The sequence below is a fragment of the Cariama cristata genome, unplaced genomic scaffold, assembly GCF_000690535.1.
Source record: "Cariama cristata isolate BGI_N322 unplaced genomic scaffold, ASM69053v1 scaffold20395, whole genome shotgun sequence".
Taxonomy (NCBI): domain Eukaryota; kingdom Metazoa; phylum Chordata; class Aves; order Cariamiformes; family Cariamidae; genus Cariama; species Cariama cristata.
Genome location: NW_009616033.1, coordinates 25,001 through 43,849, shown reverse-complemented (window position 1 = coordinate 43,849; position 18,849 = coordinate 25,001). Strand labels below are relative to the sequence as shown.

Genomic DNA, 18,849 nt, shown 5'->3' with positions numbered 1-18,849 from the left:
GATACGGCCAGAAGAAAGCCAACTTTAATAAAACGCCGCAGCCCCTACGATACTGATTGCCCTTCCTCAGCTTCCGATTGGTGCCACGCATTGTCCACGCGCGCTAGTTTGCTCACGGATTGGTTAACCCCTGCTGTCCACGCGCCGCGGCTCAGCTTTTAATTGGTGCTGTTAATGAAGCCACGCGTCTTCTGGTGTGGGTCTCCCAGCGGGGCTTCACAACATTTTTATCTTCAGCTCCCTCACTGCGCTTGCTTCAGTACTGGCTTTCTCAGACTGTTTCCCTCAAGGTCGCTGGCAACACTCCCTGTGAATCCCACAATTTTATGTACAATATCTTACGGTTTTTTTAAACTATAGGTTATTTATTAAATAATAAGAACATTGGGAAACATTTTTAGTGCAGATATTAACTAACATTCATGGCTATTTTCTTTCATTCATTTCAATTCGCTGTCTTTAATTACATTATGTGTTCTTGTCACTTGAGAAACAGAAGTTCATTATGTTTTTCAGAAAAAGCCCCAAATCCTTCAAAATTATTGAGATTAATTTTATTTTAAGAATTAGCTGTTTAAAATTTCAAATCTTCAAATCCTTTGACTTCATCTTCTCATGTTTCTTCTTTAAGGCTCTGCAATTTGTGATTGTTCTGTGTTATGTCACTACCATCTTATGGTATTGTTAATCTTAGAAAAGAGGGTTGATGTTTTCATAATCGTGAAACGGCTCCCAGTATGCTTATTCACCATATACAGGAGTAGGGTTAACTGTGAACAGGATCACTATTACCCCCACATAGCTGTTTTAACCAGGAGGGTGATAGCTAGCTCCTTTCCCACAGCTGTTGCTGATTAGTTGTGGGAAAGGTTCATTACCATCTTCTAATTAAGGGTAAAGGCTAATAAAAGCATCTTTGGAAATACCAATGTTTGGGGACAGCTTGTTCCCACTGTGGGAATTCAGTGATGCCTTAGAGATGATACAGCATAGCAGGTAAAAGTCATGAAACAACATCAAAACTTAAAATCTCAATGGTGGCATTTAAAATTAAAAGTGTGTGTGTGTGGGTCCTTAATCTATTTGAATCTTTTCAGTGTTTTTCAACAACTATCAGCTTTAATTTTTTTACCAAAAGATACCATTTTCTTTGGAAAGGAACACCTTTTAGATCAGCTACTGTTAGGAATACAGAGTCAGTAGATAGAAAGTTTTAAATGAGCAGTATAATTAATTCAAAATACATACTGTGTTTTATTTCTGAAAACAATCTCAAAAATAAGTATTCCCTACTAAATTAGTATATTCAAAAACTTTACCCTTTTAGATAATTAGCATGTTTTCTGCCTATGTTAAAAAAGATTTATAGAACTTAGATAGCTTTGTGAGATGATGCAAGCATCCGCGCTAGGTGTGAGAAAAGAATCTACATATTCTGCTTTATAGGTGTATGCTTTAAGATCTGAACTGCTGTGAAATCTTGGTCCCACTGAAGTCAGTAACAGGGCTACCAGATGTCTGAGTTTCCTCAAGCATGTTCTTTTCTGCAAGAACTGTAGTATTAAATTCCACTGCGACTAAACTGCTTTCATACAACCTGCCTCACAGACTATGACTTTGCTGTCAGTTTGGACAAGCACTTAGCCACCTAATGTTACTTCTGTGTACAATTGTTAACATAAGGTATAGAAAATAAATGTACAAAGAGAGAAAGTACTTGCTGTTTTAATTTCCTGAGATCAGCTTTTTCAAATATTTATTGTTTGACTTCGCTATTGTGGGGTTGTAGATCTCCTTGAAAATCCTATTATGTTAAACTGAAAATACAAGGCACGAGTACTCACAATGAACATTATTCTTACTTCTGTTTCTGCCTGAATTTAGAAATACTGTAAAAGCATAACTTTGAATATACAAGCATTTATATATTGATAAGGTAAGCTCTATATGGAATGATTCAAGGTTGGAAAACTGATCTCTAAAGATATCAAAGCATTATTTGTGAATCCTGATGGAAATCTCTTTTAAGCCTCTCACGTAGGTGTAGAGAGGTCATATATCCGCATAGAAGGCCAGCAGTTTACAGTGCCAGACCACAGATGGTACACGGATAACTCTGTTATTCATTTCCTTGAGCTGCTGTTATGTCTGTCAACAACCAGGAGATAAAATATCTAATGTTTGCAATACTAATTTAATGTAAGCTTCAAGGTGGTTTTGTTTTATAAATTTAGTACAATTTGAATAATAAGTTTTTCTAAACATACAGAGGTACTGAGATGCTCACAGAAAGGTGCTCTCATGGTTAAGATACTGTTTCTGTCAGTACAATAGTTTTAAGTGAAAAACAAAAGTTTACTACTACTAAGTTAGTGGGCTAACTCTGTCTCAGCTAGTGACTCTTGGTTTTATCAGATTCCGTCAGATGCCTGACACAGGGCACAGAAATTCAACGGCAACAGAAAAGGCAATAATATAATGACTAGTTATTTTTTATAATGTGTACAATTTTTTAACACTTAAAATTTACCTTTGTAAATATTCAGAGATAATACATTGTCATTCATGTATTTATGAATTTATGATAGGTCTGAGACAAAGCATGAAATTTGTACCTTGTTGATGTCAATGAGATTTTTGTTAATGTTTTCAGTCAAATCGGTCTGGATGCACTGGCTTGGTAGAGAAAAATGCTCAACTAAGTTTTGAACATATGTTTAAAACTAGACTGTATTATGGGACAATGACTTCTCAAGATACCTAAAAACTATTTACAAAGTAAATTACATACTTCACTGAAATTTATAGAAAGATTCCAGTTGACTTCATGTTTCTTTGGAATAAGCTATCAAAGAGATTTGTTGAGACTGTAGTGTACAAGCTATTCTGTGCTCAGAAAGTTTTGGATGTTGAACTTCTTTTGCTGAGAGATAGTTTTCACCAAGTAGAAAAAGATATACATTTAATTCAGATTTGGTTTCTCAGTAATATGTTAAAAATGCGATTATCTCCCAAATGTGAAGTGTTGACTTTCTGGTCCAACAGTAAGGATGATATCAGCAAAATAATACTGACAGCTTTCATGTCTTATTTAACATAGCATATATTGAGTTTTTAGTGATAAAAACTATGTCTGGATTGTTTGGTTCTGTGTATTCACAGGACAGGGCATTGGATGTTAAGTTAAATTATAACATTTCTAATAATTTCAAGTACTTTCAAAATGTTGCTTTTGTCTTACTTATGCCTCTGGAATAGTGAAATATAAAGTACTGCTTTGTACATGTGAACTGGAAATCAATTAACAAAACATTTTTTCAGGTTTCCGGACCTTAATACGTCTAAGGACAGTATGTCTGACAACCGACAAAATAAGAGAAGCAAAGAAGGTAGTCTAACCAAAGTTTATATGTATAAAGTGTAATACACGGGATCTGAAGAAGGGAAGGGACAATGTTAACTTGAAATCTGGCTACTTGTCAAAATCAAGCAACCACAACAAAAATTTGAAATCCAACTCAGAGTTATTTTCCAACTTTGAAAAGCCCTGAGATTTGTTTTGGTTTTAATAGCTTTCCTATTTTTAAATGCTTTACTTTTGTAGAGTTTCTGTCAATGTTTTCTTATATTTCTGTTCTACTGAAATAGCTGTAACTAGAATTTTTTTTACATGTTCTTTGCTTTTATGGTACGTTAAATTAATACACTTACCTAAATAACTAAAAATAATTTGGATTTATACATTCACATTTCCCAAAATTATAGCAGGAAGTATGTATAGGTATCTTAGTCAAATGAAACATGCTGGATTTTTTCTGATACTTACTTCCTGTGTTTCTTTATAATAGTATTTTAATGTCCAAAATAACTACATTTGCGTTGTGTTACTGGTCAGTGAATTATACTGCTTTTATGCAAATACTAATGTATTGTTGCAGGTTATGCAAGTGGTGTTGATCTTCAGAATGCAGATAAGATAATGAAAGAAATGCATCAGTCATGCAAAGCCCAAGGAAAAAAGAGGTAAGTAGTATTAATATTTAATTTGCAGTTGGGTATGCAAAATGGAGACAAAGCAGGGAGTAGTCTATGAGTAAGAAAAGATTTCCTTAGTGCCAGATGTTATATACGGCTGTATATGTTGTGTAATGTTTCTGTCTTCCCAACGTCAGTTATCGGTCATTGCTGGATATTGTGCTAGATGAACAAATTATTTTGTACAATATGAAAAAACACATGGTATATGGTTTTACATCAGCATTTGACTTACTAAAACCAGACAATTATTTTGCATACAGCTTTAAGATTAACTCAGACAATATTTTTGTACGTCTTTTTGCTTACAGTATTTATCTTTTTCCATATTTGGATTTTTCTACCACCTGGTTCTGAAGAATGAAATCTGAGGCATGTCAACATAGCCTCTTTTCTTTCAGACAGGCCATAGCATATTTTTATAAATAAAAAAGGCACATCTGGTCTTCAGAATTCTTCTGACACAGCTTTCCTGATGATTCATAAAAAATACGTACTGGAAGCAATCAGGTTTTGTCAAGAAAGGGAAGGTGGACAATATGTTTCTCCATTCGTATTGTTGCTTGGTTTACATTGTTTGTCGTTCATTCTCACTTGTAGTTCATCTCTGGCATTGCAATCAAATGATTCCAGGGAGAGGCACAACTTCCCAGCTGGAAGATGAAAGAAAACATACTTTGGCATTCTTGGATCTTAAAAACTTCTTGTTCACATTGTTCTCCAGTCATATGATTATTTGAACTGAGTAGGCTCCTTCCACTTATTTTCACACTGTATTTTGGTTTTTTTGGTTTTGCCTTTTAGCCGAATAGCTCCAACATCCAGACCGTGGTCAGATCAACAAGTGGAATGTTTTCCAAGTAAAAATCAGCTGGCGTTACAGATGAGACGTCACACTTCTGTACCTTTCTTCCTGAAGAAAGAGAACGTAGGGCGTGGCTTTGACTTCAGCTTTCTGCTACAGGCCTCATGCCCAGAATCTAGCATTTCAAAATCATTTATGGATTTAGATGCTTTTCAGATAATAAAAGCACAAATACAACAAAGTAAGTTCAATTTTAAAAGTCACAACTTTTAAACAAAGTTCTATATTGCTTATCAAATTAGATGGCAAAACCTTAGAAGTCCTCTTTCTTTAAACTTTGTCTTTATGTCTGTTTGACTTCTTCACATAAAGTAGACTTCAGCCGTGTTGACCCTCTTCTTTAAATGTGTGTGTGTGTATTTGCAGAAGGAAGGAGATAAAGAGAAGCAACGACAGACTTCACCATTCCTGTTACTCTTTATAACGAAACTAAGCCCACAAAATGTAAAGTGTAATTCTCTGTAGCTGGAGTGGGGCCACGATAGCATCTCTTTCACTTTTTTACTCATACTGGCAATATCAATTAGCCACATATTGAAGTCAGCAAAAATCTGAAATTGAGGAGAAATATTTGTTTAAATTATTAGAGTCAAAGTGTTTTAAAATTTTCATATCTGTTTTCTACAGAAAATAGAATTGTAAAGTTCAGTATCACAATTAAGTTTCAGCTTACAACTTTTTTTATGCACAGCAGATTTATAGCATAGTCCTGCAACCACACATTGGACAGATTCTTGGTCCCCAGACCCCTAGTTAGAAATTAATTTATAAATGAAAATTGTAGTCTGTTTAAGAAATTAACATTTCATTTGTTTTGATTTTTAAGGGATAAATGTAACAATGCTAAGAACAAGGAACAAGAGATCTGAGGTAAGATGGTATTATGTATAAAACTGAACACCATTGAAAGTGTTATATGCTTTCAAAACCTTAAAAATAGAAACACAGAAGTGTAGGTAGTTTGCTTAGACTTCAGGTTTTTGGATTAACATGAAATATTTTTACATATATTTTATGCATACATATATGTGTCAGCAAATCTTCAGACGTATATCAACAATTTGTCAGTAAGGTGTTACATCAAGGATTTTTGGGAGTAAGGGTTTGGAAGTTCAAAAAGGTATAAAATCTTTTAAAATAGAAATATGTAAGTTAATTTAAAATGTGTGCATCCTATATGTTGAACATGTTAGATGTCTTGTTTTGCCAAATTTAAAAGAACAATTTTCTTGTATTGAGTGATAATTTAGAATTGAAGCCAAATTGAAGAATGATCTTGATATCAGATGATTGCTGAAATTTTTTGTGTTAACAAGTGAAAAATAAGGTCGTAGGATGAAACATATTTGGCATGAAATTTTGTGCTAAGTGTAAATAGGATTCCTAACAAAACCTTTTTATTTCCAAACAAGCTAGTAATTTTACATGTATCAGTGTTTCACACCACATGAGCCTTGAAAGTTACAAAAGATCAAATATACTGTATTTAGAAAAAAGATAATTTGGTCTTTATGGATATTAATTAATAGCCCTTTGTACAAAAGACTTGACTCATTGAATCAGCTGTATACTTTATGAACCCACTACAGAATACAACAGCGTTCACAGGAAAAAAAGTAAAGAAAAGTACAGAAGTAATAGCAAGAGTTCTGACATAAGATCATAAAAAGGGCTGTGGAAAAAACGTTTGATATGGAGGGAAATGTTTAAGAAAAATAATTTAGCTGACCTCGGTGTGATTTAATACAGCTTTATTTCATGTCTTAGGCTCTGATGATTTCTAGAGGCACATTGTTTGGGATAAACTGAGCATTCATATTAATGCCATGCAGACTAGACAAAGCCTTCAGAACTGTAAATTTCAAACCAGCACGCATTGCTTTTCCAGGCACATTCAAATCTCAGTTTGCCCTTGGAATGCAATCAAAAATTTCCTGCAGATTACAAACTGATGTTGAATATAGACATGCAAATGAGTACTCAGAGCATATGACTGTGTGATTATTTCTATTGCATTCATTTGCATAATAATATGCAGTATATTCAAGCTTATTTTTTCTCCATTTCCTATAAAGAACAGAAATATTATTTTCAGAAAATTATTTTCACTGTTCATCTGAATAATCACAACAAAGTACTCAAATTCTCACATCTGTATTCTCTCAAAGATACACAGTACCTTTCAACTAATGGGAAGGAAGAAGGGAGGAATAATAAAGTACATCCCCCACACACCAGACTTCAGTGTTAGCTGCTATTTAAAAATGGCCTTTGGGTAGCTATCCATTTAACTTCACCGAAAGTGAAGCGTGGACTGTGCTATCTTCCAATGTACTTAAAACCTCTCTGAGCTAGATCTATGGCCTGCATAACATGGTTAATGGAATTTTGTAAGACTACACTAAACATATGGAAGATCGGTAGGTTTAGATTTATAATGTCTTTTAAAACCTATAAATAATTTGTAAGAATTGTTTTCTTCATGGATAAAATAGCATTCTGTTATAATAGTCTAGCTTTTGCTTTTTAAAAATTGCTTACATGAGATCTAGTTCCATTGGCAATATAGTTACTGGTGTCAGCACACTTTGGAGGCTCACATAAAAAGACTTTAAATGTCAGCGTAAGAGTGGCTCTCTCATTCAGTGAGACCGCACAGCAAGAAACAAACTTTGGCACATGAAGCCACTGACCGGCCTTTGAATTCCTGTAGCAAACATGCTATGTGGCATAAGACATAGTTAATAACTGACAAGGTGATTTGTATGTGTGGACAAAGCTTATTATTTTTAAATCATGGAGAATGGTTTGTGCCTTACAGCAAGGCATTCCACTTTTTGTACTATGAAATACCTAGAAATAATTCTGGATGTGAGAAAATTCATGTATGGATGTGAGAAAATTAATGTATTTTTTCAGGGCTTTGATATTATGCTTTGTATGAAGTTAAATATGGGAATATACAAAAGAATAATCCTTTTCTGATTTTTTTCTTGGTCTATTGGTTCTTAGTGATTAGATTTTACCTGTATCTGTTGTGTAGCACGTTATTAATGGTTTTTATGGAAATTACAGTTTCATTTGCCACCAGTGACATTGCAGCCTGTAAGAACAATTCATCTTGCTCCTCTAGAGGATAATATTGTCAATGAAAGCACCGACATCAGAAATATTTTGAATATTATGAACTTTGTTCTTCAGCCTGTAAAACCGGTTACTAAATTTTATCAGTGTCAGTTAGACAATCTATTAAAAAGGCACACTGAGATGTCATCAGACCTGATTGTGGCTACTGTTTCTGATAAGTTCACTCCAGTGAAAGACCTGTACTACTTCAGCACAAATAACTATTGTAAGTACCCTAGCAACAAGAAAGAAGAAAGTCAAAGCGGTTTAAAATGGAGGGAAGCTGATGTAGCTACCCAAACTGAAAAGAATGACCAGATGAAGTACCAGTTTTCAGTGGCTTGTAAGAACATAGATCTTATGACCCAGGTCAGTTTGTATGATGATAATCACCCCTACCTGAGCTCAAGTAACACTCTGATAAACTGTGGAATATTTACAGCTCAGACCTTTACAATGTCAAGCAACAGAGATGCCTCGACAGCTGGCAATAAGGAAAGAAGAGCAGAGAATTGCTGTAGGATTGGCCTAGAAGAAAGAAATGCTACAGAGACGATACTGGATTATAGACCACATGAAGATGCTGAGAGTGCAAACTTTGTGCTTGACAGTCATGATTTAGATTCTTCCTGTAAAAATGAAGCGATAGAGGCCTACCATGCCTTAGAAGATAATTCTGTAGCTGCAGTAATTCCCAGAGTAGAAGTGCAAGACCTGCCTGGAAAACTGAGAGAAAATAATGTTTGTGTTTCTGAATTTGAAATGGCAAAAGAAGCAATGTCAGAAGCAACTTCAAAAGACCAAAGTGAGATTGTACCTGTTGTTAACGTTACATTCTCCGAACAAGAACCAGCTAGGGAACCACACGTTGCTAAACAACCTGCCGCAAAAAAGAGTGTCATTCGTAGCCTGCCTCCTCATGTTACTCAGAGCTTCAACTTTCTTGCTCACAAAGAAAGTGACAAAAGTAAAATAAAGATGAATAGAAATAAATATTCATCAAAATCTAAAATGAGTAGCAAGATAAAGATATCTGATGACTTAATTGTTTCTGATGAGATTTCCAAAAAATGTAATGCCAAAGGCCAGATTTTTCCATCTTTGGAACTGCCACACGTGGAATCTGAGACTTTGCTGAAGCGTCAAAAAAAAGCCCCCCAGGCAGACAAAGACCATTTTGCTCAGAGTGCTCAGAAACTTAAAAAGCAAAGTTTCTCCTGCAGTTGCAAAAATTCAGTTATCTTAAAGAAACCTGTTACTCCACTTCCTCTACCACATGCACAGTCTGCCTCAGATTTTGTAGATCTGAAATACAGTGACATGTTCAAGAAAATAAACTCAAATGACAAAGGCCCAGGTATTTATGAAATGTTTGGAACTCCTGTCTATTCCCACATGCGGGAGCTTGATCAACATAAGAACAGATTTTATAGAGATGTTTGTTCTGCTCCATCCGGGAGATGCACTGCTAGCACCTGCAGATCTACCTGCAGTAAAGGGAGAGAGAGCAGCCGAGTAAGAAATGCTCAAAAAAGAACGTATTCTAAGCCAAAGAAGACTATACCTGGCACTAAACAAAAGCAGAAAGGTTTAATTTCAAAGAACGGGAGTACCGAGTTGAGTGGCAGCAACACAGAGCAAGATAATGTAATAACTTCTGATTCCAGTTTTCAAATAAACACTTCAAGGAGCATGACATTGTTTCGTGAAGACACAGATCATCAGCTTACATTTTTAGAAGAGCTTCCACAACCAACTAAGCAAAATAAAACTTTTTCAAATTCAAACTTATCAACTATTAAAGAAGTTTCTTTGGAGCAGTCTTTAGATGGTCAGGACATATCCAACCATCAGAGAGCTGCTACCTGTCGCCAGAATCTTCTTCACCTCAGTAATGAAGACTACAGAGAATATGTTGCTCTAAGTAGCAGTCTACTAACAACAGACCAGAACACTTGTGTGCCTCAGTGCAGGGTGGATATGGATGGCTGCAAAGGCCTGGAATCAGACCAGGCCTCCTTCAAGTCTATAAATAAATGTGAAGCATTGCCCTTTTCAGACAGGCTGGAATGTCAATCCCCTACAAAAAAATTAAATCAGAGTTGGGCATACACACCTCAAAACAGTGGTTTGGCAAATGAATTGACTCAGCCTTCAGTGATTCAGACAAAAAATGTTACAAGCCCCAGTTTCCAGAGAAGTCATTTGTCCTACGCTGATAATAAAGATATGACTGATGAGTTGCTTTGTTGTCTGGCTGAAGAATTGCTAATTCTTGAAGAAAAAGACATCAACTCTTCAAGAACAAAAAATACAGGTTCTAAAATGCAAAATGCACATACTAAAGAAGAAGAAAATATGATGAATGGAGATGGAGCAATAGTAAATAGTGCTCTAGAGAAGGTAAAAGTAATTTCTTGTAACTTGCTAGCTCCTTTGAGTGGTGCTTCAACACAAGTTTGGATGAAAGATGGGAGATATGTGCTCATTAATGCTCAAGTCTCTTTTCCTTGGGCCACTTGCCCGCTGATTCTTCCAGTGCTCAGTTGAGAATACCCATGTTAGAGGCTGTGTGTCAGGACACAAGCCAAATGGTACTAAGGCATGACAGGCATAGCTATCAAGGCTTATATGATGGGTCAAGATAAATTGAGAAATTGTAGTGAATAAAAAGGAGAGGCTATTTTAACTGAAAAGCGTGTGTAAAAAGGTGCTGGGGCAAGGCAAAAGCTCTTGAGATCTTGACACCTAAGTAATATGAAAAGACACTACAAATGGTTCTTGTATATCCAAAAGGGCAATTTCCTTGAATCTCTGAGTGCAACCAGCTACTTTTCTAGGTATGAACTACAAGTACTGACTTATCAAACAGAGTTAAGGCTGTTTAAGTAATGTTTAATCAAAACTCCAAGCTTGGAGGCTTAGGTTCTGGCCCCCAAGTCAGTTATGAACCTTCACCTACTAAGATGCCTATCTACCAGTGCTGCTTCTCCTTGGCCCTGTTAGGTTTTTGCCTATTTAAATTACAAATTTATACGGAAATTTCTTTCACTAAATGTTGATACATTTCCTTATGCTTCCACAGACACAGGTGCCAATTATACCTCCATTCTTACTTATCCTAGGGAGATCCATGGCTAGATGGAGTAATTATTACCATCTTTCTGAAGCAGTCTCTTCTTCCTATGAAATCATGTCCAAATTGCTTTCATCAGCCTTGGGTTGCATATGTTACCTAGAGCAAGGCGATAGTCATATTCACCCTTCAGCTTAGCAAACTATACTCACATGACAAAAAAAAAAGTAAGCAGATGTATATCCTGTTCTTTTAAGTGTTCCTTCTGTCTGTCTGCCTGTCAATGGAAAAAGACGTCATTCTATAATCTTCTGGTTGTGCACTGTTGTGATATATATACTTGAAAATATTTACATAGTCTTACTTAGTATAGCAATTGATTGATTAGGTGGGCAATGAGTATATGTGTGGAGATATATATAGAAGAGTCTATAGAAGAGTCATGCCAGGTAAAAATTACTTCCTATAAAAAATGTAAGGATAAGCCTTTCTTTTCCTCCCTGCTTTCTCCCCACACTGACCATCACCTTTCAAGCAGAGTTACAGTAAAGCCTTTTTGGCATCAAATGAAGGAAGTGACCTGCTAAACTTTGAGGAATCTACTAAATTACCAGGAAGCAGTTTAACTAACAAAGATCCTATCATGTGGACAAGAGGTGAAGTCCTTGGAAAGGGAGCCTATGGCACGGTAAGTTAATATCTGAATATTTTAAGAGATGCGCTGGTTATCTTTGAGCTGTATCTTACCTTATAACTGGCCGGTGTCCTATTCAACAAGTTACTTAAATATTTTGGATTTTATAATGAGACATCAAACATGATAAACACAAAGATACTATTTAAAATAAGTAAATACTCAGTTTTATTTCATGTTTAGTTTTAATAAATGCTAGTTTCGTTGTAGGTATACTGCGGTCTGACAAGCCAGGGACAATTAATAGCTGTAAAACAGGTTGTTTTGGATACGTCGGATCAGTTCACTACAGAAAAGGAGTATCAGAAGTTTCACGAGGAAGTTGATCTTTTGAAGACATTGAAGCACGTCAATATTGTAACTTATTTAGGAACTTGTCTGGAAGACAACATTTTAAGCATTTTCATGGAGTTTGTTCCCGGTGGCTCGATTTCTAGTATTATTAATCGTTTTGGTCCGTTGCCAGAAATCGTCCTTTGTAAGTACACAAAACAAATTCTACAAGGAGTTGCATATTTACATGACAATTGTGTGGTACATAGAGATATCAAAGGCAATAATGTTATGCTTATGCCAAACGGCATAGTAAAGCTAATTGACTTTGGCTGTGCCAGGCGTTTAGCTTGGGTAAGCCTCAGTGGCACACAGAGTGAGATGCTCAAGTCTGTGCATGGGACTCCATACTGGATGGCACCAGAAGTTATAAATGAATCTGGATATGGAAGAAAATCAGACATCTGGAGCGTTGGCTGCACCATATTTGAGATGGCAACAGGAACCCCGCCACTGGCTTCCATGGATAGGATAGCAGCCATGTTCTACATTGGGGCCCACAGAGGACTGATGCCTTCCCTACCTGATCGATTCTCCGGCACTGCAGTGGATTTTGTGCGTGCATGTTTAACCAGGTATGTAGATTTCTAACGGAAAAATCAAAGGAAAAATGCAGATAGTTTGTATCGTAGAGATTGTTGATGGGAGCTTAGGTTACGTCTTACATGGTACAGATGATTGTATTGTAAATGCATAGGTTTTTCAAAATTTCAGTAAAGCCTTTAAATAATGGTATACATAAAAGAGCTTTACTGTCTGTAACGGTATAACCCCCCCCCCCAAATTCTCTTTTTGTAGGTCTTATACTCACTTGCTTTCCCTGTAATTTTTGCATTGACTGAGTCTGGCCTATGTCAGGCAAGTTGTTTTGAGGAGCTTCCACTTAATTCTTACCTTCTGCAGTAGAAAAATCTATTATCACTGCCAGTCCAGGAAATACATACTTATTTGAAACATATAATTGTCTATATGTAAAAAAAGAACCAACCCAAACACTAGCATTGACCCATTATAAGAATTATTTTCATGGTGTTTGTTTTGTTTTAAATATCAGCTTTGTCCCAGATGTTTAAATGGACTGTCAGTTTCACAAGCTAAGTTCCTGACCTCTACAAGTAGTCTGTATAAAATTAATAGCAGCCTTTTACGTATCTAGAGAGAAGAATGTTATTTAGTGGGTATGGCAGTGATCTTGGAGGCAGGAAACCTGATTTCTAATCCCTTGTTGGGATTGTTATGGTATGATTACAGTTCCTTTGGACCATATAACAATAACCAAAAAAACTGTGGACTGTATATCACGACATCATATACACTTTGATTCAGAGAGAACAATGTTTAAAAGGTAGAAGGAATTGTTAAGTAGAAGAAAACATACAGATACAAAGCATTTACCTTTTCAAATGAAGTATTTACTTTTTCAAAAGTCAGGATGCACCTGTGGCAGCAAAGTTTTAATGGTGTCCTAAATATAAACACCTCCCTTAACCCGTCTTCCCCATTAATTTATTATTTAAGAAATCAGTGTCCTTTACTCCTTCCCCTGTTTCTTTCTCCAAATTAAGGATTGGAAAAGCCCAAAGGCCTTGTCTCTGGCAAGCCAACATTGTAATTACAGTACTGTAATTCCTTACGGGCTCCTTAACATGTGTGACAGTGGAGATGACAGAACAGCCTGATTGACACAAACAAGTAATTGTCACCCTCCTTAAATACATTTTTGGTGCACCTGAAACAGCCACATGAGCAGAATTATTCAAAGTTTTGCAAGGAATTTAGAAGAACAAAGAATGATTTCTGTAATAATAAAATATTTCAGTTTTATATATTCCAGCAGTCTCTTCCCATAAATCCTGCCTTCCTTTCTACCAGCTTTATAAAAAAAAACCTAAAAATTACTAATGATTGGAGAAATGAGGAAAAAAAAAAGGCTAAGTTTGCATTTAGATTTTACAAACAGTTATATCACAGGCATGCATGTTCATTTTATGTACTGATTTTTCAAACCCTCAATGCAGAGATCAACATGAACGCCCTTCTGCTCTGCAGTTGCTGGACCACCCCTTTGTGAAAGGAAGACAGTGAATTTTTCAAAACTCTTGCCAAATAAGTATACATTTTCCATATAAACAATTTCCACTTGTGAAAAAAGGTCAGAAGGAACCGGACTTAAAAGTGACAGCAGAAATTACTAGAGAGCAATTGCGTACGAGGAGTCTATTATTAGACAGCGGTATGATTAAAGGAACATTTCTTTGCAATATCTGTGCTCATTGGAGTAGGCATTCCTTCACTGTGAACACAGGGCCACTTTTTGTTGTATTTGGAGAGACTTTAAGAGAAAAACCCACCCATCACCATCACCAGTATGTGACAGGCAAGGTACGTTGGAATGCCAATTTGTCTGTAACAACCTATGAAAAGTATGCTGTTGGCAGAAAGCTTTGCAGATGCTGAAAGCTCTGTGAAAGCGCTGCAGGAAGCTCTACTCAAACTTGCAGATGAGTCATTAAGTGTGCCTGTGATGATCCCATAGGAACCCCAAACCATATAACTATATCGGCATAAAACGTACTGAAGATTATATTTAGCTAGATGGGCCCTTTAACTTTTAGCTGATGAAAAAAAAAACAAACCCGCACCTAGTTTTTGCATACATACATCAGTCCTTTGTTACAGAGGGACTGTATCACTACGAGATGCTGTAGTGATAATGACAAGAGATTACCCAGGTGTACGCATGTCCATCTTTATTAAGCTTACATCAAGATAATTTCCTAGTCTGGCTAGAATTATGAATCTGACTGTCTTTTCTCAAGGAAGCAGTGAATTTCATGGACGGTGTCAGGTCAGAGAATGGTTGAGGTTGGAAGGGGCCCCTGGAGATGCTGTCATCCAGTCCCCCACTGCTCAGAGTGGGGTTGCTCAAGCCCTTGTCCTGTTGGCTTTGAGCGTGACCAAGGATGGAGACTTCACAGCCTCTCTAGGCAACATGTTCCAGTCTTCAGCCACCCTCACAGTGAAAATGGTTTTGTGTTTGACCAGACTGTAGATCAAGTTGTGCCCACTGCCTCTTGTCCTGTCACTGGTAACACTGAAGAGTCTGGCTTTGTCTTCCTTACCCCATCAGGTACTGATACCTATCGATACAATTCCCTCTGAACCTATTCTTTTGTTATGGAGTGGCATCTTTTCTGTGTTCCGAGTGATGTAATTCTCACCCTTCTGCTTGCCGATACAGAGCAGCCAAAGCATAGGAGCATTACCTGTCTCTTGTTTGCAAAGGCTGTAAAATGCTGTTTGAATCACTGGGCACTCCAATGCTATTTTTCAATAGCCTTCATCTGAAATACAACGGCAAATTTGATTTTTGAAACTTGAACTGTTTTGAGAAACACTTGAGTGAGCACTATGTAATTAGATGACAGGTAACAGTCTCCATCTGCACTGCAAAAAAAAATTTTTAGTTAGTATAAGTAGCCCCTAACTACACAAAATTAAGAAATATTTAAAGAACATTATTATGTATTAATAAAACAAACAAACAACATATCAGGTATTAGTATTCAGATTGTCCTCTTTCTAATAAGGCTTCTTCCTGAGTTTTTTTCAAATTTAAAATTTCAGGGGATTGAGACACTGTAGAAGCCAAAAAATGGTTTCACCGCATCAAACTGCAGTGAACCTTATGCCTTTGTGAGCACCTGGGCTCCAGGAAGAGATGCAGTAGAAGGCAGCTCTACAGCTGTTAAGGGCTGAGCTCTCGAGAATTCAAGAGCCTGACTTCAGTGCCAGCAGTAACGCAAATCGCAAATTAGCGTTTGACAAAAGGGAAAGAAGTAAGTTCTAAGTTTTATATCAAATCAACTTTCCCCCGAGTGCTAAACACTTTAGTTACTTAAATAGCTTTCAAACTTTATTTTCTTCCAGCTGCCTGACTTCAGAGACTTGGTCTAAACTTTATAAAAGCAAAGAGAAATCAGTACCTCTAGCAAAATTCTTTATTAATAGTTTCTGTAGGTATAATGTCACATAACAATGACAGAACACGATGCCAGTATAAGAGGAATCCTAACATCACAGTAATCTTCAAAGTTCAAACAGTTAACAGTCCCATTTTGAGGAATACTAGTTGGTCCTCATGCCAAAAATCCATGGCAACGTCACGTTAAAGTATCCTCATGTGAGTATCTTCACATTAAAGTACCTTGCAGAATAAAGGTAGGAGCCCTGGCATATGAACTCAAGTGGGATGTATGTAATTCCATGATGTATTTTAATTCTTCTCAGATTAAGGGAGTGTCTCCAACAAAGCTGCAAAGTAAATATGAGTTTCTATTTAGCGTGAAATGAAGCTGAGATGATGGTCATAAGCAGGGAAAGAATGGGAATGCTCTAGGATATACAGTTAATTAAAAAAAGTTTTTTAATTGCAAAACCCCCTCCTTTTGCATGTGTCTTAGAAGCAAAACTAACGTCTTTTGGTAAAGTCTCGAGTTCTCCAATATTAAGGTTAGCAGTTATTTGCAATTTAAATGTAATGTTTAATCCAGCTAATTACACTAAAATTAGTCTCCAACTTAAAGGTTTCAAAACTTTAACCTGAGCTTTTAATCAAAATGTGAAAGCACATTTTTGCCTTTGTTTAACCAGCCTTAGAGAAGGAGGTGGTTGGTTAAGGCCAGCACTTGCAACAAAGGTATTTCAGCTTAAGCATGCTGGCAAACAGGGGAGATGGGATTGCACCCCAGCCCTGTGCCCAGCGCTGCTAAACCATGAAGTACGTTGGTTTAGGGTGCCGTGGGGCGCTCAGCCGAGTCCAGTCTAGTGGCACGTTCTATAAACAAGTCTCACTTTGCATATTTCTTACTTGAGATCAGATTTTCACATCAAAATCCAGATAATTGATACCTGGCAATAAGGGGAAAGGGGGAGAAACTTTAAACCCCTTTATTTTCCATGAAAAGTGGTTCAGTGAGGAGGGTCACGCTTGCTTAATTATTTATAGTATTTGAGCAGGGCAAGCCTGTTTTTTAAAGAGTACAGCCTTCACTTCTAAAAACAGCAAAGAACTGGTTACAAGGTCTGCAGGCTGCCAAGCAGTAGGTACAGCCACTTTACTGTGATGCTGAGTTTCCTCAAGATTTGCAGCTTAAATTTCGAAACCTGAAAATACACTGTCCTTTTATCCTTGTAGGGAATACCTACCATTTCTTTTATGCAGTAATATTTACTTAAAGCTCTGAGCTATTGCTTAAATCTCAGGAAAAGGGAGGGTTCTTGGGCATGCCAACCCAGCTATTTTACACTGGACTTAAAACTACAAACAGCAGTACGATGTAAAAATTTGCATCCCAAAATACATGAATCAGCTTTTCTGCTCAAGGAAGCAGACATCGAGATGAGAAAACCCGGAGTATTTTGAGATTATCTGGGTTCAAAATCAGTGCTTTTTCACACAGTTCAGCAGAAACTGATGCCATTTTCTACATCCCTCCTATCAAAACTCTGGTTCTCACACATAAACAAATAAAAAAGAACAAGGGTTCTCCTGAGGAAGGGCTTCCAGTACAAGAGTCAGAGTGCCTTTTCTCCCCTGCTTTCCACTTCCCACAGGAACCTGCACCACAAGACAGCTTCAGAAAGTGAATTTTACAAGTGTTGTCAAAGAACACAATCTCTGAACTGTGGTAAGAAAACCAGTGTCATCGGAAGTGCAGGAATATAGAGGAATCAAACCCAAGTAGCGAAACTTTTAAAGTTAAAAATTTGATTTGGGTTTGCTATATCCACTTCAGGAGAAGCCAGAGCAACAGTCATTCCCAGTAGCAATGTGAGAGAACATTCCTGGCATTCATTATATATATATATTTTTAAAGGTGTTAAGGAGTTAAGTATTTCAGAAAAAGGAGAAATTAATTAGCTAGTTCAGTTTGGCATAAGTTCTAAGTATTTTAAGACATTTATTTTTAAACCGATTATGGGAATGTGCATTTACATCCCAATTAAAGCAAAGCAAGCATTTGCTCATTCCCCTTCACTGCAAAACAAGGGTTGGGAACCTTTCCCCCTAAGGTCTTACAAAGATCCTTGGTATGCTCTTGTCACCCACCCCCTTGCCACCTCCCCTCCCCCTCTAAAAACCAATTAAAAAAAAATCGTCAAGGATGGCCAGCCACTATACAATAAAATTACAGGGTACAGGCTCTCGACCCCAGGGTAGAGAGAGGGAGCAGCTTAACACAGCATAAAATTTCTGGAATTTGCTTTTCAGGTATCAAATACCTGATCACCATAATGTCAAGGAAGCAGAGGAAACAAATTAGACTTCAGACTTACAAGCATTGCACTATTTGACTGATTTGATGGAAAAGGGCAGTATTTTGCCAATAACTGAAAAGGGATCTTCTTTGTGTTTAGAAATGGAGTTTAAACTTAGGAAAATGGGATAATTTCTGCACAATAGAGGCGAGGTAGGGAATTTTATTGAAAATACTTTTTTTTTTTACAAGTTCTTAGAAATAAAGGTTTTTTCTAATCTGACACAAACAGCTGTACGTCAAAAATTCATCTATGCTAATATGAAACATTTATATTTACAGTTAGCCAAAAGAATATACAGAACTGCCATTTTATGCAAATACCAGGTCACAGTGAGATACATTACTTCAGCACTCCCACCATTAGGAACAGATTAAGATTCAACATACGAAAGAATCT

At 36.7% G+C, this 18,849-nt stretch overlaps 1 protein-coding gene across 1 annotated transcript; it reads left to right on the top strand.

Annotated features, from left to right (window-relative positions):
* Positions 1–3,352: 3,352 nt before the first annotated feature.
* On the top strand, positions 3,353–14,214 carry MAP3K19 (mitogen-activated protein kinase kinase kinase 19). The gene is made up of 8 exons (XM_009700043.1): positions 3,353–3,389; positions 3,939–4,023; positions 4,840–5,081; positions 5,727–5,770; positions 7,976–10,429; positions 11,641–11,790; positions 12,007–12,704; positions 14,148–14,214. The coding sequence occupies exons 1-8, from the start codon at positions 3,353–3,355 to the stop codon at positions 14,212–14,214; spliced, it is 3,777 nt and encodes a 1,258-aa protein (XP_009698345.1).
* Positions 14,215–18,849: the final 4,635 nt, after the last annotated feature.

What these genes read in the sequence shown, in the direction of transcription:
- MAP3K19 (XM_009700043.1), top strand. Translation starts at nt 3,353, where the DNA reads ATGTCTGACAACCGACAAAATAAGAGAAGCAAAGAAG. An exon ending in CAAGGAACAAGAGATCTGAG is followed by an intron (nt 5,771 to 7,975) that starts GTAAGATGGTAT and finishes TGGAAATTACAG; the next exon opens with TTTCATTTGCCACCAGTGAC. An exon ending in TAAATAGTGCTCTAGAGAAG is followed by an intron (nt 10,430 to 11,640) that starts GTAAAAGTAATT and finishes CCTTTCAAGCAG; the next exon opens with AGTTACAGTAAAGCCTTTTT.